Source organism: Sarcophilus harrisii, chromosome 3 (assembly GCF_902635505.1).
Source record: "Sarcophilus harrisii chromosome 3, mSarHar1.11, whole genome shotgun sequence".
Taxonomy (NCBI): Eukaryota; Metazoa; Chordata; class Mammalia; order Dasyuromorphia; family Dasyuridae; genus Sarcophilus; species Sarcophilus harrisii.
The window spans coordinates 167,906,378-167,922,694 of NC_045428.1; the positions used below are offsets into that span (position 1 = coordinate 167,906,378).

General features: G+C 32.9%; 1 protein-coding gene across 2 annotated transcripts in view; it reads left to right on the forward strand.

Moving 5' to 3' along the window:
• CDC16 (cell division cycle 16) overlaps window positions 1-7,567 on the forward strand; it is a 51,905-nt gene extending 44,338 nt beyond the window's left edge. For both annotated transcript variants that reach the window (XM_003765702.4, XM_012546208.3), the window contains one exon: window positions 6,805-7,567. In XM_003765702.4, coding sequence (XP_003765750.1) covers window positions 6,805-7,073 — 269 coding nt within the window. In that variant the 3' untranslated portion in view covers window positions 7,074-7,567. The remainder of the gene's footprint in view (window positions 1-6,804) is intronic.
• Window positions 7,568-16,317: the final 8,750 nt, after the last annotated feature.

Here is a 16,317-nt window from a genome sequence, read left to right on the forward strand (position 1 = left end):
ATGATCTTTATTTCATTTCAGCTTTCCTTTTGTCTTGTAACTCCTTATCCTGTTACTCTTCCCCACCAGGACTTCCAGTCAGTTTATCCCTTACTATTTTCCCAGCTCACTCTCATACACTGTCTTCATTCTTTCCTTCTCATTTTTGACACTCTGGGTACACCAGTTCAACTCTACACTCTTTTCTATTCTCTGCCCTTAAATCCTATTGCTAAGCATGCTCACCAGACCCTGGCCATGGATTACTACCATCATCATCCTTTGTCATGCCCATTCATATAATGTTTAATGGAACTAGAGAACAAAGAAACTGCTGATTGGGTCCACTCCAAAGTTATATTATCAGTCTTACCTAAGTGCTCTCTATGGTAAAGTGATAATCCTTCCAACTCCTCTAATCAATTCTCTAGTTGCCATAGTAGTTTTTCCAAATTTTCTCATTTCTCTTCAAGCTTCTTCTGGCACCATCTTTCAGGTGAAGAACTCACCTTATATTTCACTGAAAAAAACTAACACCATCTTGAAAAAATATATGCCATTTCCCCCCCATACATATCATCTCCTCTGTTGCAGTTTCTAAAGAGTAACTCTTGTCATTGCCTAGGTCAATCTCTTTACTTGCACTCTTAATTTCAATCCCTTCTGCCTCTTCCACAAGATTATCCCCATTATCATCATCCCTATTTTCTAATTTCTAATCATTTTATATACTGGATCCTTCTATATTATTACAAATATGTCCTATCCTTTTAAAAAAAAATCTTTTCACTTGATCCTATCATTCTCACTAGCCCTCATTTATGTCTTATTATCTTCCCAGTTAAATTCTGTGAAAAAGTTATTTGTACATGATGCCTTCATTTTTTTTTCTTACTTTCCTCTAAATTATAGGCATTCTGATTTTGGACCTCATAATTCAATTGAAACTATTCTTTCCAAAATTATTATTGACCTCCTAATTGCCAAATGAAATAGCTTTTTATCACTTCTAATCCTCTTTGACCTTTTGTAACATTTGAGACTATCACTCACTGGATGTTTTTATCATCTCCAGTTTTTATAACTTTGCTCTTTGGGTTCTTATCCTGCCTATTTGACTGTTCCCTATCAATGCCCTTTCTTATATCTTTATCCTTGTAATGACCCCTGACTGTGGTCAACTTTTCTCTTTTCTCTCTAGTATTACTTGGTGATATCACCTGCTTCCATAAATTCAATTATTATTTCTGTGCTGGTGAGTCTTAGATCTGTATACCTATCCCTGATCTCTTTTCTGACTTCAGACTCACATCTCCAGTTGCTCTTTAGATATTCAAAACCCTATATCCTGTATGTATCAAACTTGGTATCTCCAAGATAAAATTCATTATTTGTGCCCACTCCAAACTTTCTCCCTTTAGTACCTTCCTTTTTGCTCCTGGTTTGCTTTGCATCATCTTTCCAGCCCTCTAGATTCACAATCTCAGTGTCCAAGATGACTCTTATAATCCCACATATTTAATCTGTTGCCAAATCTTACTATTGAAATTGGGCACATACAGAAAGATACAATTATAAAGAAAAAGGAAAAGGTTCAGTTCAATTTGGATGAAGGATAGATGCAAGGCCAGGTAATAGAAGTTGCATACAAAAGGCTGGTATCTCATAATGAAATCTAAGGACAACAAAAAGAGGTATGAGGAGTAAGGGGTGAGTGTGTTTAACAAGATAACCAGAAAAAGGCCTTTTTAAAAACTAGGTTAAAAGAAAAGGTAATTTGTTCATTCTGAACAGGTGGGATGTTTATAATAATAAAGAAAAACAAACAAGGTACATACAGAATAAGTTGGGGATATCTTAGAGGGGCAACCTTAAAATTAAAGACATTTGCAGAAAATGAAGCTTTAGCTGAGACTTGAAAGCCAAGAGATGGATTTGAAGAATGAGAGAATTCCAGGTCTTTGGGACACCTGGTGAATATCCTGGAGTCAGAACAAAGCCAAAATAGTTGTTAATCCTAAGAGAAGTAAAAAAATTGGCATGTGTTACCACTGAGATTTGAAAGCTTGTGGAGAAGAAAGACCCTCCAGGATTGCAGAAGAGCAAGTGTCTTGCTTTCAGAAAAGGAAAGAAACTAGATTATGTGAACTATAATAGGATTTTAGAATGTATTTTAAAGAGAATATTTGTCATATAAAAATGAATGTGAGGCATACAAAGGGCCAGAATGACTTCATGAGGGAACAGGTTTTGCCAGACTTATCTCATTTTCTTTATTACACGGTTATTAGTAGTTCAGAAGTTATTAGTAGTTCAGAAGAATGTTTTAGCTTACTTGATTTTCATTGCAAAAAGGGCTACTACAAACATTTTTGCACATGAGGGTTCTTTTCCCTTTTTTGTGTTTCTTTGGAATCTAGACCCAATAGTGACATTGCTGGATCAAATATGCAGTTTTATAGCCCTTTGGGCATAGTTCCAAATTTTTCTCCAGAATAGTTGTATCATTTCACAACTCTACCAACAATGCCTTAGTAATCCCAGTTTTCTCACATCCTCTCCAACATTTAACATTATTTTTTCCTGTCATTTTAGCCATCAAAGAAATATGAAGTAGTTCCTTAGAATTGTCTTCAATTGCATTTCTTTAATGAATAGTGATTTAGAGCATTTTTTTCATGTGACTATAAATGGATTCGATTTCTTCACCTGAAGATTTAGAGAGAAAGACAGAGGAAAGGAATGAGAAGGGAATGTGAAAGTTGTATTCATCTTGGAGAGGGCAAATTTTAGATTTGTATAGTGAAAAACTTCCTAAAAATTAGAGCTGAGAGATAACGGAATGGACTGCTTCAGCAGGTAATATCTTTACATTTACTGAAAGTTGGGCTCAACACTTAGGTGGGGTAGATGTTTGTTCAAAGAAAGATTAAAATTAGATGGCTTCTGAGATCCCTTTTACCTTTGAGATTTTGTGATTATTTGAGACAGTAGATTTCAACATTTTACAATCTTAAGTTGAATTGCTGAACTACTAAAATGTTTGTAAAATGACTTTGTAATCAGTCTCGCCTATAAATTTATCTCATGGCATGGATCCAATGAGAACCATAAAGTTAAGATGCTCCATAAAGATATACTTACTGAAATGTTTTGTAGTCATTTCGAATGTCTATATGCTTTGTCTTCTCCACTTAACATTAGGTCATATTATCCTCGATTCAGAAATCAAGTCTTGTACTTCTTCTGACTCCTTCATGGCATTAGCAATACTGTTGATAATAACTAACATATATAAGGCATATATATAACTAACATATATAAAGTTTGCAAAGTACTTTAGAAATATTTCATTTTTATGTTCTTAGCAATACTGGGGCTGGAGGGTTTATGCTAATATTATTCCCATTTTATATATTAAATGATTTGCCAGTAGTCCCAAGCTAGTAAGTGTCTGAGGCATAATTTGAAACCATTTATTCCTGACTCTAGGTCTGATTCTGTACATAGAGTAGGTGTTCAGTCGATAGCTATTGAAATTATTAAAGCTCTTCAGAAAGCAAATAATATGAGGTCTTTATATCATGGGATGGCTGTATCTAATCTATTTATATGTACATACACACACATATATATGTTGCCAAATATACACAAATGTTGAAACTAAGGCAGAGAATCAGACTTTATTACAATTTTTTTATGTAATTTTAACAGGATCCTCACTACTGCATAGCAATTCTTTTATTCATCAATCTCTTATACATTCATTCTAATATACTAGCACATTATTCACATACTGTTTCCCCAGGTTCCCAACTTTATACCCATATTTATTGAGAACACTGGGGCTAACTAACATGAATTTACTCAATTGTATTACAATTAAAACCTGTCAGTGTACTCATCTATTGAGTCCTCCTTCCCCCTAGTCCCAGAGAATGAAATCCTTCACTTTCCAAACCAACCTCTCTCATTCTTATCCCATCCCTTCCTGTCATTTTGATAACTTTGCTCCAGTTTATTTTTCCTTTCTTTTTATTGCATCATTTTTATTAACATATTCTTTATCATAAAGTTGGCAACCATCAACAAAGAGAACTTCAGATATATAAATAAAACCATTGTACATGAAATCATAAAATACCTGTTATTTATAATTTAACATAAATATATAAATTGACTTTTATAGAATGTAATGTTCTTATATTTGCTAAACAATTAAGAATTTTTCAAGTTCAGACAATTTTAATAGATTTGAAAAAAAGTGAGAAGATAATGAAATGTTGTTATGTTTTCTTAAACTAACAATGTTTAAATTGTACTAAGACTTTTTGGAGTACCCTATATAAATCAGTCCTCTATGTGGAATGTGTTAATGGGTGAGACATGACTCTAGTCTCATTTTTTAAATCATAGTTTCACACTTCTCAGATTGGCTAAGGTGACAGAAAAAGATAATGATAAATGTTGGAGGGCATGTGGGAAAACTGAGACTAATACATTGTTGGTGGAATTGTGAATGGAACCAGCCATTCTGGAGAGCAATTTGGAACTATTCTCAAAAAGTTATCTAATTGCATACCCTTTGATTCAGCAGTGTTACTACTAGGCTTATATCCTAGAGAGATCTTAAAGGAGGGAAAAGGGACCCATATGTGCAAAAATGTTTGTGGCAGCCCTTTTTGTAGTGTCAAGAAAGTGGAAACTGAGTGGATGCCCATCAATTGGAGAATAGTTGAATAAGTTATGGTATGTGAATGTTATGGGTTATTGTTCTGTAAGAAATTATCAGTAGGATGATTTTAGAGAGGACTGGGGAGACTTACATGAACTGATGCTAAGTGAAATGAGCAGAACCAGGAGATCATTATACACAGCAACAAGAAGATTACATGATGATCAATTCTGATGGATGTGACTCTTTCCAACAATGAGATGATTCAGATCAGTTCCAATAATCTTGTGATGAAGAGAGCCATCAGGGAGATGTGGGAACTGAGAGTGGATCACAACATAGCATTTTCACTTTGTGAAACAACTCTTTGTTGTTTGCTTGCTTTTTGTTTTCTTTCTCAGTTTTTTTTCCCCTTCTTGATACAATTTTTCTTGTGCAACAAGATAACTATAAATATATATACATACATTGGATTTAACATATATTTTAACATATTTAACATGTATTGGATAACTTGCTATCTAGGGGAGGGAGTGGGGGGAAAAAGGGAAAAATTTGGAACACAAGGTTTTGGAAGGGTCAATGTTGAAAAATTACCCCTGCATATGTTTTGTCAATAAAATGCTTTAATTAAAAGAAAAATTACAAGGAAAAAAAGTAAAATCTAGTTTCATCATAGTCTTTAATCATGATGTTTTCCCCATAATTTTTGTTATTATTTACCTATTTCTTTTAAGTTTTACATTTATCCAACAGTAGTCTACTAGTTTTTTACTTTATGACTGGTTTTAGTGCTGATTTTGTTCTATTGAGCTTATTTATTTATTTTTTAACAGTTTCACTCTATTTTTAACAGTTCTCCATATCTAATTGTTTTTTCTAATCCTAAAATATTTAGTCTATTGGTATTTTAATTGTATTGCTTTAAAATTACAAATTAAGTGTGGTGGCTCTCTTTGTTGACTTCATTTAGTTATGTTTTGAAATGAATTCTACAATTATTTAATTCTTTATTTCTGCATAGTTGTTTTACAACTTTCCTCCTAAAATTCTTGTGTAAATCTTGGTAGATTAATACTTAGATATTTAATATATTTTATCGTTATTATAAATGGCATCTCCTTTTATAAAAAAAAAAAAGTTTTGTTTACATTTTTATCATTTCTCAGTGACTTTCCTCCTTCCCAATAAAAATCTTTCCTCATAATAGAAAGTTATTAATACAGACTAGTCACCAAATTAGCCATGTCTAAAAGTATATATTTTGCTCCATATCTGTAATCTTCTACCTCTCTGCCAAAAAAAAAAGACAAGCATCATTATCAGTTTTTTGGGGGTTTTTTTGGGTTTTTTTGTATTCTCTTTTTTGGTAGTTGTACATATTATTTTGGTTCTGTTGACTTTGTTCTTTATCCACTCATACAGGTCATGTCAAGCTTTTCCAGAGTATTATTCATTATTTCCTATGGAACAATAATATTTTATTTTACAATGAATTTGTTACCCAGTTAGTGGAGATTTACTTTGCTTTCATTTCTCTGCTGCCGTAAAAAATTACTGCTATAAATATTTCTATATGGATTTTTTTCCCTCTCCTTTTGATGTTGGAAGCAGCAATATCTCCCATTCTCTCACTTCATAATTTTATATGAAGCCCACCTTGGAATCATCAGGAAGACATGGATTTAACTCTTAGTTGTGACACATAATGTCTGTGTTCAAGAGTGTCTACTCTTGTAAAATCTCTTAATCTCTTAGTGCTCTAAACCAAACGTGTATACTATTCATACACTAAAATAGAAGTGTATCCTGGTGGGCTTTATACTTAGAAATGAGCATTTTCTATATCTTATCATATTTTTAGTTTATTAAACATTTCCCAATTATATTTTTTCCCAGTTACAATTTAATCTGGTTCAAACTGCATCCAGGAGTTTTGTGGACTGCCAAGTTTGACACTTCTGTTCTAGTTTACTCTCTTAAGACTATAAATTGCAAAGCAGCCACCAACCTGCATTTGTAGAGGGAGTTTTTTCATTTAAGAGTTCCCAGGACTAATAAAATCACAAGTCCAGTCTTATATCCCTACAAGTGACAGGTCTTAGACATCGTGGCAATAGTAACTTGAGGTTTTTTCCTTTGTTTTTTAGGTACAGAGATCAAAGACAAGTTGAGGTGTTATGACTTTGATGTACATACAATGAAGACACTGAAAAACATCATTTCACCTCCATGGGATTTCAGGGAATTTGATGTAGAAAGACAGACTCTGGAAGAAACTGGGCTTATACCAATAGAAATGTCACATCATTCAAGGAAGAATACAGATTCTAGGCCTCCATTGGAAGAAACCTTTGAAATTGAAATGAATGAAAGTGACATGATGTTAGAAACATCCATGTCGGACCATAGTACATGATTCAGAGCCCGATTGGAATTTCATTTTGTCTTAATATGTTAGTATTTTGTCACATCCTTGTCATGTTTGAAGAATTTGCTATTTTTTTATATGAATCCAAACTGCATCTCTACATCTAGCAGCGGAGAACTAATGCCTGCCTTAAAAGACTGGATAGCACACCTTCACAACAGATGGTTTTCCAATTTTACTGATTCTAAAAAAAGTTACACATTATGGAATAAAGAAGGTAAACCATCTTAAGTTTTTTAAACTGTAATGAGCTTTGACTGCTATTAAAACTGTGATAAATACTAAGAAATTAATATGAAATTGTTTACAATACATATCAAAATTAATTTAAAACAGCTAAAAGTTGTTATAGTGTTAAGGCTACCAGACTTATAGCCTATCAGTGAAGCACATTTTGTCATTTTAAAAAAGCCAAAAGAATTATAGGGAATCTTAGTGCAAAACTTGCATTTTGTTCTTTAAAATAAATAACTTCAAATTAATTCATTGATCTTTTTAACTTCCGTGTCCTAGTATATGGGAGACAAAATGTGTTTGATTTCATCTCATTTTGGGATATTAATTGATGACCCAAGTTTTTAAACTACATTAAATGTTCAATTCTCTTGTTCTATTTTTGCCAATTAATTTTATCATCTTTAATGCTTGTGTAACTTTAAAATTGTGTGAAAGATGAGCCGGCAATTTTTAATGGTACATAATTTTAATGTTATGAACAGATGACATTTAGTTATATTATCTGAAATTGATTTAGAAAGTATATAGAGTGACCTTCTTGTAGAAAGCAAAAAGAAGTTTCCTAATATGATATTTTGTTAAAATGTTTAGTACAGTTTATTTTGAAACTAAAACTGTGATCTTTTTTTATTTTATAGTTTAGTCATTTTAATTAGCAAGAATCACCCTACTGTGAATTCACTGAAAAGATTTGTAATTTCTTGAGTCAGGAAATCAAAAAGAGACTGCAGTGCTTCAAGTATTAAACTTTACATATTATCCCTCCAGTAACTCAAATAATCATTGTATATATTTAGCAAGTTTTTTTTTGGTTTTTTTTGTTTTTTTTTTTTTGTTCCTTTTTGATTCTGGGCTGGGTTGATTTTTTTAAAAAACTTAGTCATGTTCATTTCCATTTAAGATTATAGGCACTGATATATTGCCTGTTTAGTGGTATTTCAAAGTGCACTGCCAGTTTGTTTTTTAATTTGTACACTATAGTAACCTGTAAGTTTATAATGCATGTTAGTATCATTGAAACAGCTATTTTGGTTACCACCACATATATTCAAATTCTCTTCCCCCATATCAGTCACTTACCAGTTGTATGATCTTGGGCAAATCATTTAACATTTTGGGGCCTCAAGTTTTCTCAGATTTAAAACAAGGAAGATTTGATTTGGAGGACTTTAAATTCCTTTCTACATCTAAATCTGATTCTATAACACTACAGAACCAAAACAAAGATCAATAGGCATTTCATTGAGTGTATAGTTTTGAATCATGTAAAATGACAATTGATGAGCTAGAGCTTGTCAGAAGGGAAATATAGAACAGTGCACATGAGGGTTATAATGAAGTTGTTGACTAACTGGTTTTTCAAGTCCCCAAACTGATAGTATATTTTTTGAGTTTAACTTGAACCTCCTTACAAAGCCTCTCTGCTTTACTTTTGCAGAAACATTCTTTATGGGAATAGCTCTTGTTCTTAAAATTTTTAAAGAAAGAGAGAGAGTGGGGGGAAGGGGGAAGGTTATGGTTTGCTTTGTGGGGAAGGAAGCCTGAGAAGGGGCAGGGAAAGGAGGTGTAGTCTGGAACACATGATTTCATTAATATAATAACCATAGTAAGGAACTAACATTAGAACTGCCAGTATGGAGTTTCCTCTACTATTGTCCCTTAACAGCTAACTCATTTGTAATTTAGAGTTTATTGATATAAATGTAATTTAGAAGATTTTTTTTAGTTATAATACTTTTTTTGACCCAAGTCTATTTAATGTCACCATGCTTCCAACAACTCTCTGAAGCCTACCTGTGGATAGATTTTAGAGGATCCATGAACTTGACTAGGGGAAAAAGTTATTTATTTTCCCTCATTTAAAATGAAATAGAACATTTTTCTTTCAATTGTTTAAAAACATTCTTCTGAAAAACAATCCATTGACTTCATCAGACTGCCAAAGGAGATCATAACTCACACACACACACACACACACACACACACACGTTAAGAATCCACGATTTACAAGCCATAAATTAATTACAGAGGAATTGCCAAGCTGTATTAGTGGAGGAAATTTCCAAACATACCTGTTCTTCACATCAATGAAATCATAAAACTGAACCCTTCCCACTCCCAAAAAAGTTAGGGTTTTTGTTTTCCCATTAATATACTATAAATCTACATAGATTTTTACATTATTAAAGTATGTCATGTAAATAACTTAGTCTTGTGCATTTGTTAGACTCTATCCATTAAAAGTCCACTATTGGATTTTTAAATAAGGGAGAATAATAACCTACTAATTTTAATTGTTGGATTACATAAATATTCCAAGTTAATATCTTCACATAAAACTATTCATTTTGATGCTCTAAAAATGGGCCAATATCTCTTATTATAATACTTTTGTTAATTTCATCAGTGTATGTAGTTCCTGTCTTAAATCATATCTTGGTGGGTTTGTGAAGTGCTATAGCCAAAACCAATCATTATGTGGTTGTCATATATGTTCTATGATTGCCCATTTAGTCAGTAAGGTTCCTTTATAGGCTTACTTTTTACTTTCAAGCAATCTCATAATTTGTTTGGTCCTTAAATAATAATTTGAAGCCAGAGTTAGTCTACTGGCATATCCTTTGAGAGCTCAGGGTCACTTTGTACAACAATGAGACTTTAGAATACAACTCCTAAACATTATTCTTGAATGTACAATACTATCTCTATTTTCTTTTTTAAATTGTGGTACCTTTATATACTTAGGTTCCCTAGTATCATATTTATTTCTATCTGGGATAATACCAAAAAATCCCTTAAGTCCACAAAAATTTCATTCAGTGCATATACCTCTTATATAATATGTGTTTAGTATTTGTTGAATTAATTTGAGTTCTTTGGTATAAATCCCATCAAAGTTTTTTGTGAATTTTTTTCCCCCCTAGTTTAAGGAATTGCTAAATCAGTGTTTTGATTACCAAAACTGGCAGTGCTGAACTTGAATAGCTTTGGAAATTTTCTTCACGTATAAAAATGCCCTTAATTTACCATATGCCTAGGATTTAAATTGGAACAATTGCATTCCACCAGATTAAAAACCATTAATTTACTGGAGGAAAAAATAGAAAGTCTTGCTTTCACTCAAGTAAAATAAATTGTATTTTCAAATTCTTTACCAACACTAAAAAAAAAAAAAAGGGGGAGGAGTCATGTTCTACTTTTTGTTAGAAAAAGGTTGTTAGATAATAAAATGGCCCACAAAAGTAAAGTCTGCAAATAAAAGCAAAATAAATGCTGAAACCTTTTTTTTAAATTTCAATTATTTTCAACAACAACAAAAAAAATCAGTTCAGTACATTAGGATTTGTGTACAAGGCATGGTGCTAGTGGCTAAGATATAGCCACTGTTTCCAGTGAAGTTATTGTAGTTAATAAGGGGGTTGGAGGGGAGTTGTTGCAACATTAGTGTGATGCAAGGTAGAACTTAATGGGGCAAAGAAAAAGCACAAAGTGTTCCCAGGAAAATTCAGGGACGGACAAATTGCTTTCAGCTTTGAAAAAAGATTTCATGGCAAAAGTTGGAATTGAGCTAAGTCTCAGGAAGAAAAGGACACTAATAGATGATGGTAACTAGTGATTATATGGATAGAAATGAAGAAATGTTTCTAAAATATATTATGCTCTTTTTAGCTACTTTAATGAATGGAACATTAGCAAATTTTTTCCTTAATAACCTAAGGCCATCATTATAAACATAGTGATGTCCCTTGGTATATAGGGTCATTTCCTCTCTGCCTGTGATTCCAGACTGACATTTTTTTGAGTCTTTGTTTCTATTCTTCTTTGTACTCAGGGTATTATTTTTTTATTATTTTGCTTGCCTCCAGATCTCTGACCCCCACCCCCTTATAAACAGTTGCAGAGAAATCAGATAATTAAATCTGGGATCATAGAATGTTCTAGTTGAAGGGACTAAAGAGGTCATCTAGTCCAATTCATCTCCCTTTAAAGATGATAAAACTGAAGTCTAAGGCGGGAGTAGGGGTGGGGGAGTAGAGTTGGCAGGGAATACATACTTGGTGGAATTTTCTTGTTAGAATTGTTTCTGAAGCAAGATTTATAAAAGGGTTCATAGTGAGAACTCTTTACTGATGAGTAATGTATATAGATATTAAGGTATGTGATATTTGTAACTTTTAAGTTGGCTGCTATTCTCGGCTGTATTTTATATAGTTGAGTTACTAGATAAATGACTTTCTGACCAATGAAGTGTGCTGTCTTTAGTTGACATAAAAAAAAAAAGTTTTCAGAAGTTGATTCAAGTTTGTTATATTTCTCATCAATTAACAATTAATGTCAGTACTTATCATTTCAATTGGTAAGTAAATGATTAGGAAAAGCAACAGGGTAATTTTTTTATTTCAATTAATTTTTATTTATGTCCTTATTTTCTTTTTCAGACATGCATGTTTTTGTTAGAAACATATCCCAAAAGAATGTCAAAAATCAGAGCAACTGGTTAATTTTCTTTAAAAAAAAAAAAGAGGGAAATTTTTATTTATGGTCATTGAAGCTGTTGCTTTTGAAATGGCTAACATCTGCCAGTTATATCTGGCAGAAGGCAAGAATTTTTCTTTGGATAAGCATTTCTTTCTTAAATACTTCCTTGGACAGAGATAAAAGAATGGGGTGTGATGTGTCCTAAGATGAAGTCGGATGACATCTACAGTTGACAGTTGATCTAGAATTAACATAATTTTATTTTCTCATGGAACCTTCATGTCAATATCAAGAAATATCTTATAGAACCAATTTAGTTTCCAAAAAGGGTCACATTTCTTTAAGTTTAAGGAAATTCATGCTGCTGCTTGGAATTGCCCCTTTTAAAAATTATTAAGATATATTTTAATTGGAAAGAAACAATGGTATCACGGGCATATTCAAATCATATTTTAAGGTTAAGGAAGCAGAGTTTGATCTGTTAGGTCTTAAAAGATAAATTGTTTCATAATTAACATCATTAATAGCAAAAAAAAAAAGTAGTAAAATGGCATCATGGTAAATGGAGAGGAAAGAGCAGTAGACTATGAGTTTAAAAACAGATCAAACTTCATCTTTGATTTTTTTCAGGGTAACCCTAAACAAATCATTTAATCTTCTTGAGTCTTCATTTACTCCACTGTAAAATGGGGATAGCAACCTCTAATTAGGAGAGAGAAAGGAGTTTATTCCAGACATGGAGAACAGCCTATACAAAGTTATAGGAGGCAGAAAAAGAAATGTGTATAAGGAACATTAGAAAGTCAATTTGACTGGATTGTAAAGACTTCACATAGTAGGTGCTTAGTAAATGCTAGTTAAGTGACGATTTGACTGAAGGGAAGTAATTGAAATTTGAAAATTAACAATTTATATTATTTTCCCTGAAAATGTTCCATCTAGTAAAAATCTTTTAAGTCATAGGGTCATAGATTGAGTGGAAAGGAACCTTTAGAAACCATCAAAACTAGTTCCCTGTTTTGACTTGCAAAGAATCTTGAGGTATAATAGGTGTTTTAAATGACTTACTTTCCCAGGTCATGCAGCAAGTGTGGGAGGCAGGAATGGAGTTAAGATTTCGATGACACGGTCCTGCTGGACCACCCTAACTCCCTGAGCTTTCTTAGAAACTTAATAACTTCAAACCTTTTCTTCCCACTTCTTTGCAAAGCATTTGAAAGCAGAGCATAGATTCTGTCCTCATAACTGACTTTTTCAGAATACCTTTCTACCCGTAAATTAAGAGAACTTGGATTTAAATTCTGTCTGAGGCAAGTTTCTTGACTTAACCTCTCTGGATAGAAGTGAGGAAATTGGACCAGATATTTTATTAATTCTAGTTCTGTAATTCCCATCAAGAACTTTAAAGTTTAGTTGCTCATAATAATAAAAGATTGACTCCAGTAGCTATATTAAAATGTAGAATATTCACAATAAAAATATTTACTCCTAGCATAGCTCTGGTAAAGACTTTAGAGATCATTTGTTTCTACTTTATCATATTACAGATAATGAAACAATCAGCCTGAGAGAGGTAATGATTAGTTAAGGGTGGAAGGTAGACCTGTTCCTCGGTCCCCTGACTTTTCTTTTGTGTTCTTTCCTCTAAGCAATGCAGGATAAAGTATTGACATTTTTGAGGGTTTTTTTTTTTTAAGGAATAATCTGATGTATTTGTTCTTCTAAGCTTTTTGCCAGAATATATCAATTAAAAAAAAAGAATATTTCATTATTCATTTCTCTTTAGATGAAATATGATTTCCAGATAAGTATTCTATGATTCTTTTCCATGGTCAAAATGTTAGAAACTAAATCATTCAAAGCATTTGAAAACATTTCTCTTTGAACTCTCATATCACTTGTCCAGGTTAGGTTTGCATATGATAGAAAGATAGCATTGAACAAGTCTGTGTTATATCTGCTCCTAGAAGTGAGTTTTATCTTTGCAATTTCATTTTTTTCAGTATTAAAATGAGGTGAGCTTTATCTTCCCAAGTTCATTTATATCAGTATTGAAATTACCATGCACTTTAAAATCACCCATAAATATTTATTTACAATTTGCAAGATAATTCAGAATAAGTTCTAAAAGGAACACAAAGGCAAATTCTACAGAGTATATAATCTAGTTGAGAAAATAAAACATTGTAAAAGTTTATGTAGCAATAGGAGATACTTTTGTTCACACTTGAATGCTGTCCTCCTTTTCTAGCCTCTAATTCTTATGCACCTTTTAAAGCCTAATTCAAAAGACAACTCTACCAGAAGTCCTTCGCAGCTGGTCATTGCTTTTCCTATTTCAGATTTCCTGTAGTCCTTTATCTGTACCACTCTTATACTTTAATACTATATCATATTTGTGTTTGTCTTATAATTCTCTGATATGCTCTGTGAGGTCAGGGAACCAGACTATCCTATCTAACTTTTCTGAGAGGCAATGTTGTTTGTATATACACACTATAGGTAATATAGTGGAAAGAGCACTGGATTGGAAGCCTCTGATTCAACCTGGGTTATCTTGGGCAAATTCACCTCACTTCTGAGCCTCATTTCCTCATTTGTAAAATTGAAATACTTGTATTACTTAAGGGTTGTAAGGAAAGTGCTTTGTAAATAATAAAGCATTTTATAAATGTATGTTATTTCCCATGCTAATATGCTTTGCTTGTAGATGGCTCTTGTTTGTTGAAATATGATTAAAGTCCAGCGAAGTCACATAGATTTGGATATCACTGTTAAATCTTGTTAGTCCTTTTCTTATCTGTAATAAAGGCATTCTGCTTTTACTTAAGCTTAATTTGTTAGCCATTCTGTGTATGAATGCAGTCAATCTTTGTTACCCTATATAGAAGAGAAAAATAAAAACTTTTTAACAGGATTTTTATTTTTTTGCTAACAAAATGATGGCTTAGAGAGATGAAAATACTAACCTGACAGTCTTGTGATGAGAAGTGAGCAGTGTTTCTTTCCTATTCCAAAGCTTTCCCCTAAGGAGTTAATCATTTGTGTACCTATTGTACAAATGATAATAGAATGAAGGCCCAGAATTTTCTAACACCTCATTGTGGATAGTCGTTTTATAATCTTCAAATCCATCCAAATTACTCAGCCTAAAAACTGAGTTGTTTAATTTGAACAGCTTGTAATAATCAAGAGGAAAGAACTGCAGATAGCATGCCATTTAAAAAATATTGATCATATCTCATTGAAAAATTTTTTGGAAATGCTTTTTTACACCATGAAATTTAAACTTAAATTTGCATGAGCCGTTAATGTAACATTTTAAAAACATTGAGAATATTTTACTAGCTAAAGTCAAGAGACCTGATTTCTTCCATTTTTCTGCCACTGAAACTTCATTTTAGTCTGTGTGCCTCAATTTATTTGTGAATTGTTATAAAAAAAAAAGTTGAGGTGCTTGGAAGAAAGGTGCTATCAACACAAAACTATTATTGCCAAGTTTAATAAAATGGAAAAAATAAAACAAATATTGTGAAGAATTAATTTTAAAAATAACTCCATGTTAATTTTAACTCAAGACATCAATAGTTGCATGTATTAAAAAAAGAAACATATAAACTTGATCATACTTGATAGTGTCCCTGTAATTGGAAGCACTTGAAGATAAAAATTACTCGAGAGACTAAGGTTTAAAATTATTTGCCTGAGTATGTATCGGAGTGCTACAGATATTTGCTATTTTTATAGTCGTCTTTACTCTTCAAGATTGGGTAGGTCAGAGTTGGGAATGCAACACAGAAGTTAACATGATTTTCCTGATAAATTGAACCTTTAAGTACAACTTTTAGTATCAACAACCTTGGATTATTCAGTGATGGGAGGACATAACTTTTGGATTGCATGCACCAATATTTAATATCTGACAAACCTGTTTTCCTTAACGTTATTTTAGCTTTCCTATTGATACAATAGCTTTAAATGCATAGCATTTTTATTGTTAATGTCTAGAATTCCGAGCCAATCTAATCATGTGAAGGAAACCCAAAATGGTGAGTTTCGAAATTCTATTCCCTACAGCCCTGAAAACTGCTTGGGTCAATATTGTTAAGTGCACGGCTCAGGCATCTAGTATTCGGTGTGGGAACCTTTAGGTCGCCTGACTGCCCGCTCTCAACTTGGGACACAGCAATGCAGATGAAGCGGGAACCAACCTCCCTGACACTCTGCGCAAGCGCTCCATCCCTCCCCGCACGGCTCCGCCCTGCCTCACCCCACCCCCTTTAATTTCTCCTTGGATTCATGGACTCCGTCTCCTGCTATATCCAGAGCATCTTCTCTGGTCAAGTCTCCGTTTAATCCCGACTCTTTTCTGAGATGCTCCTAGTCCCTCGACTGTGCCCTAACTCAGCTGCTGCTTCCCTTCTTTACTAGGCAAAGCTGGACAGTCAGCTAGAAGCACGACTAGCAGGCGGGGCCAAAAGGAGGGGGTTGGGGGGGTGCGAGAGCGTAGGCGGAG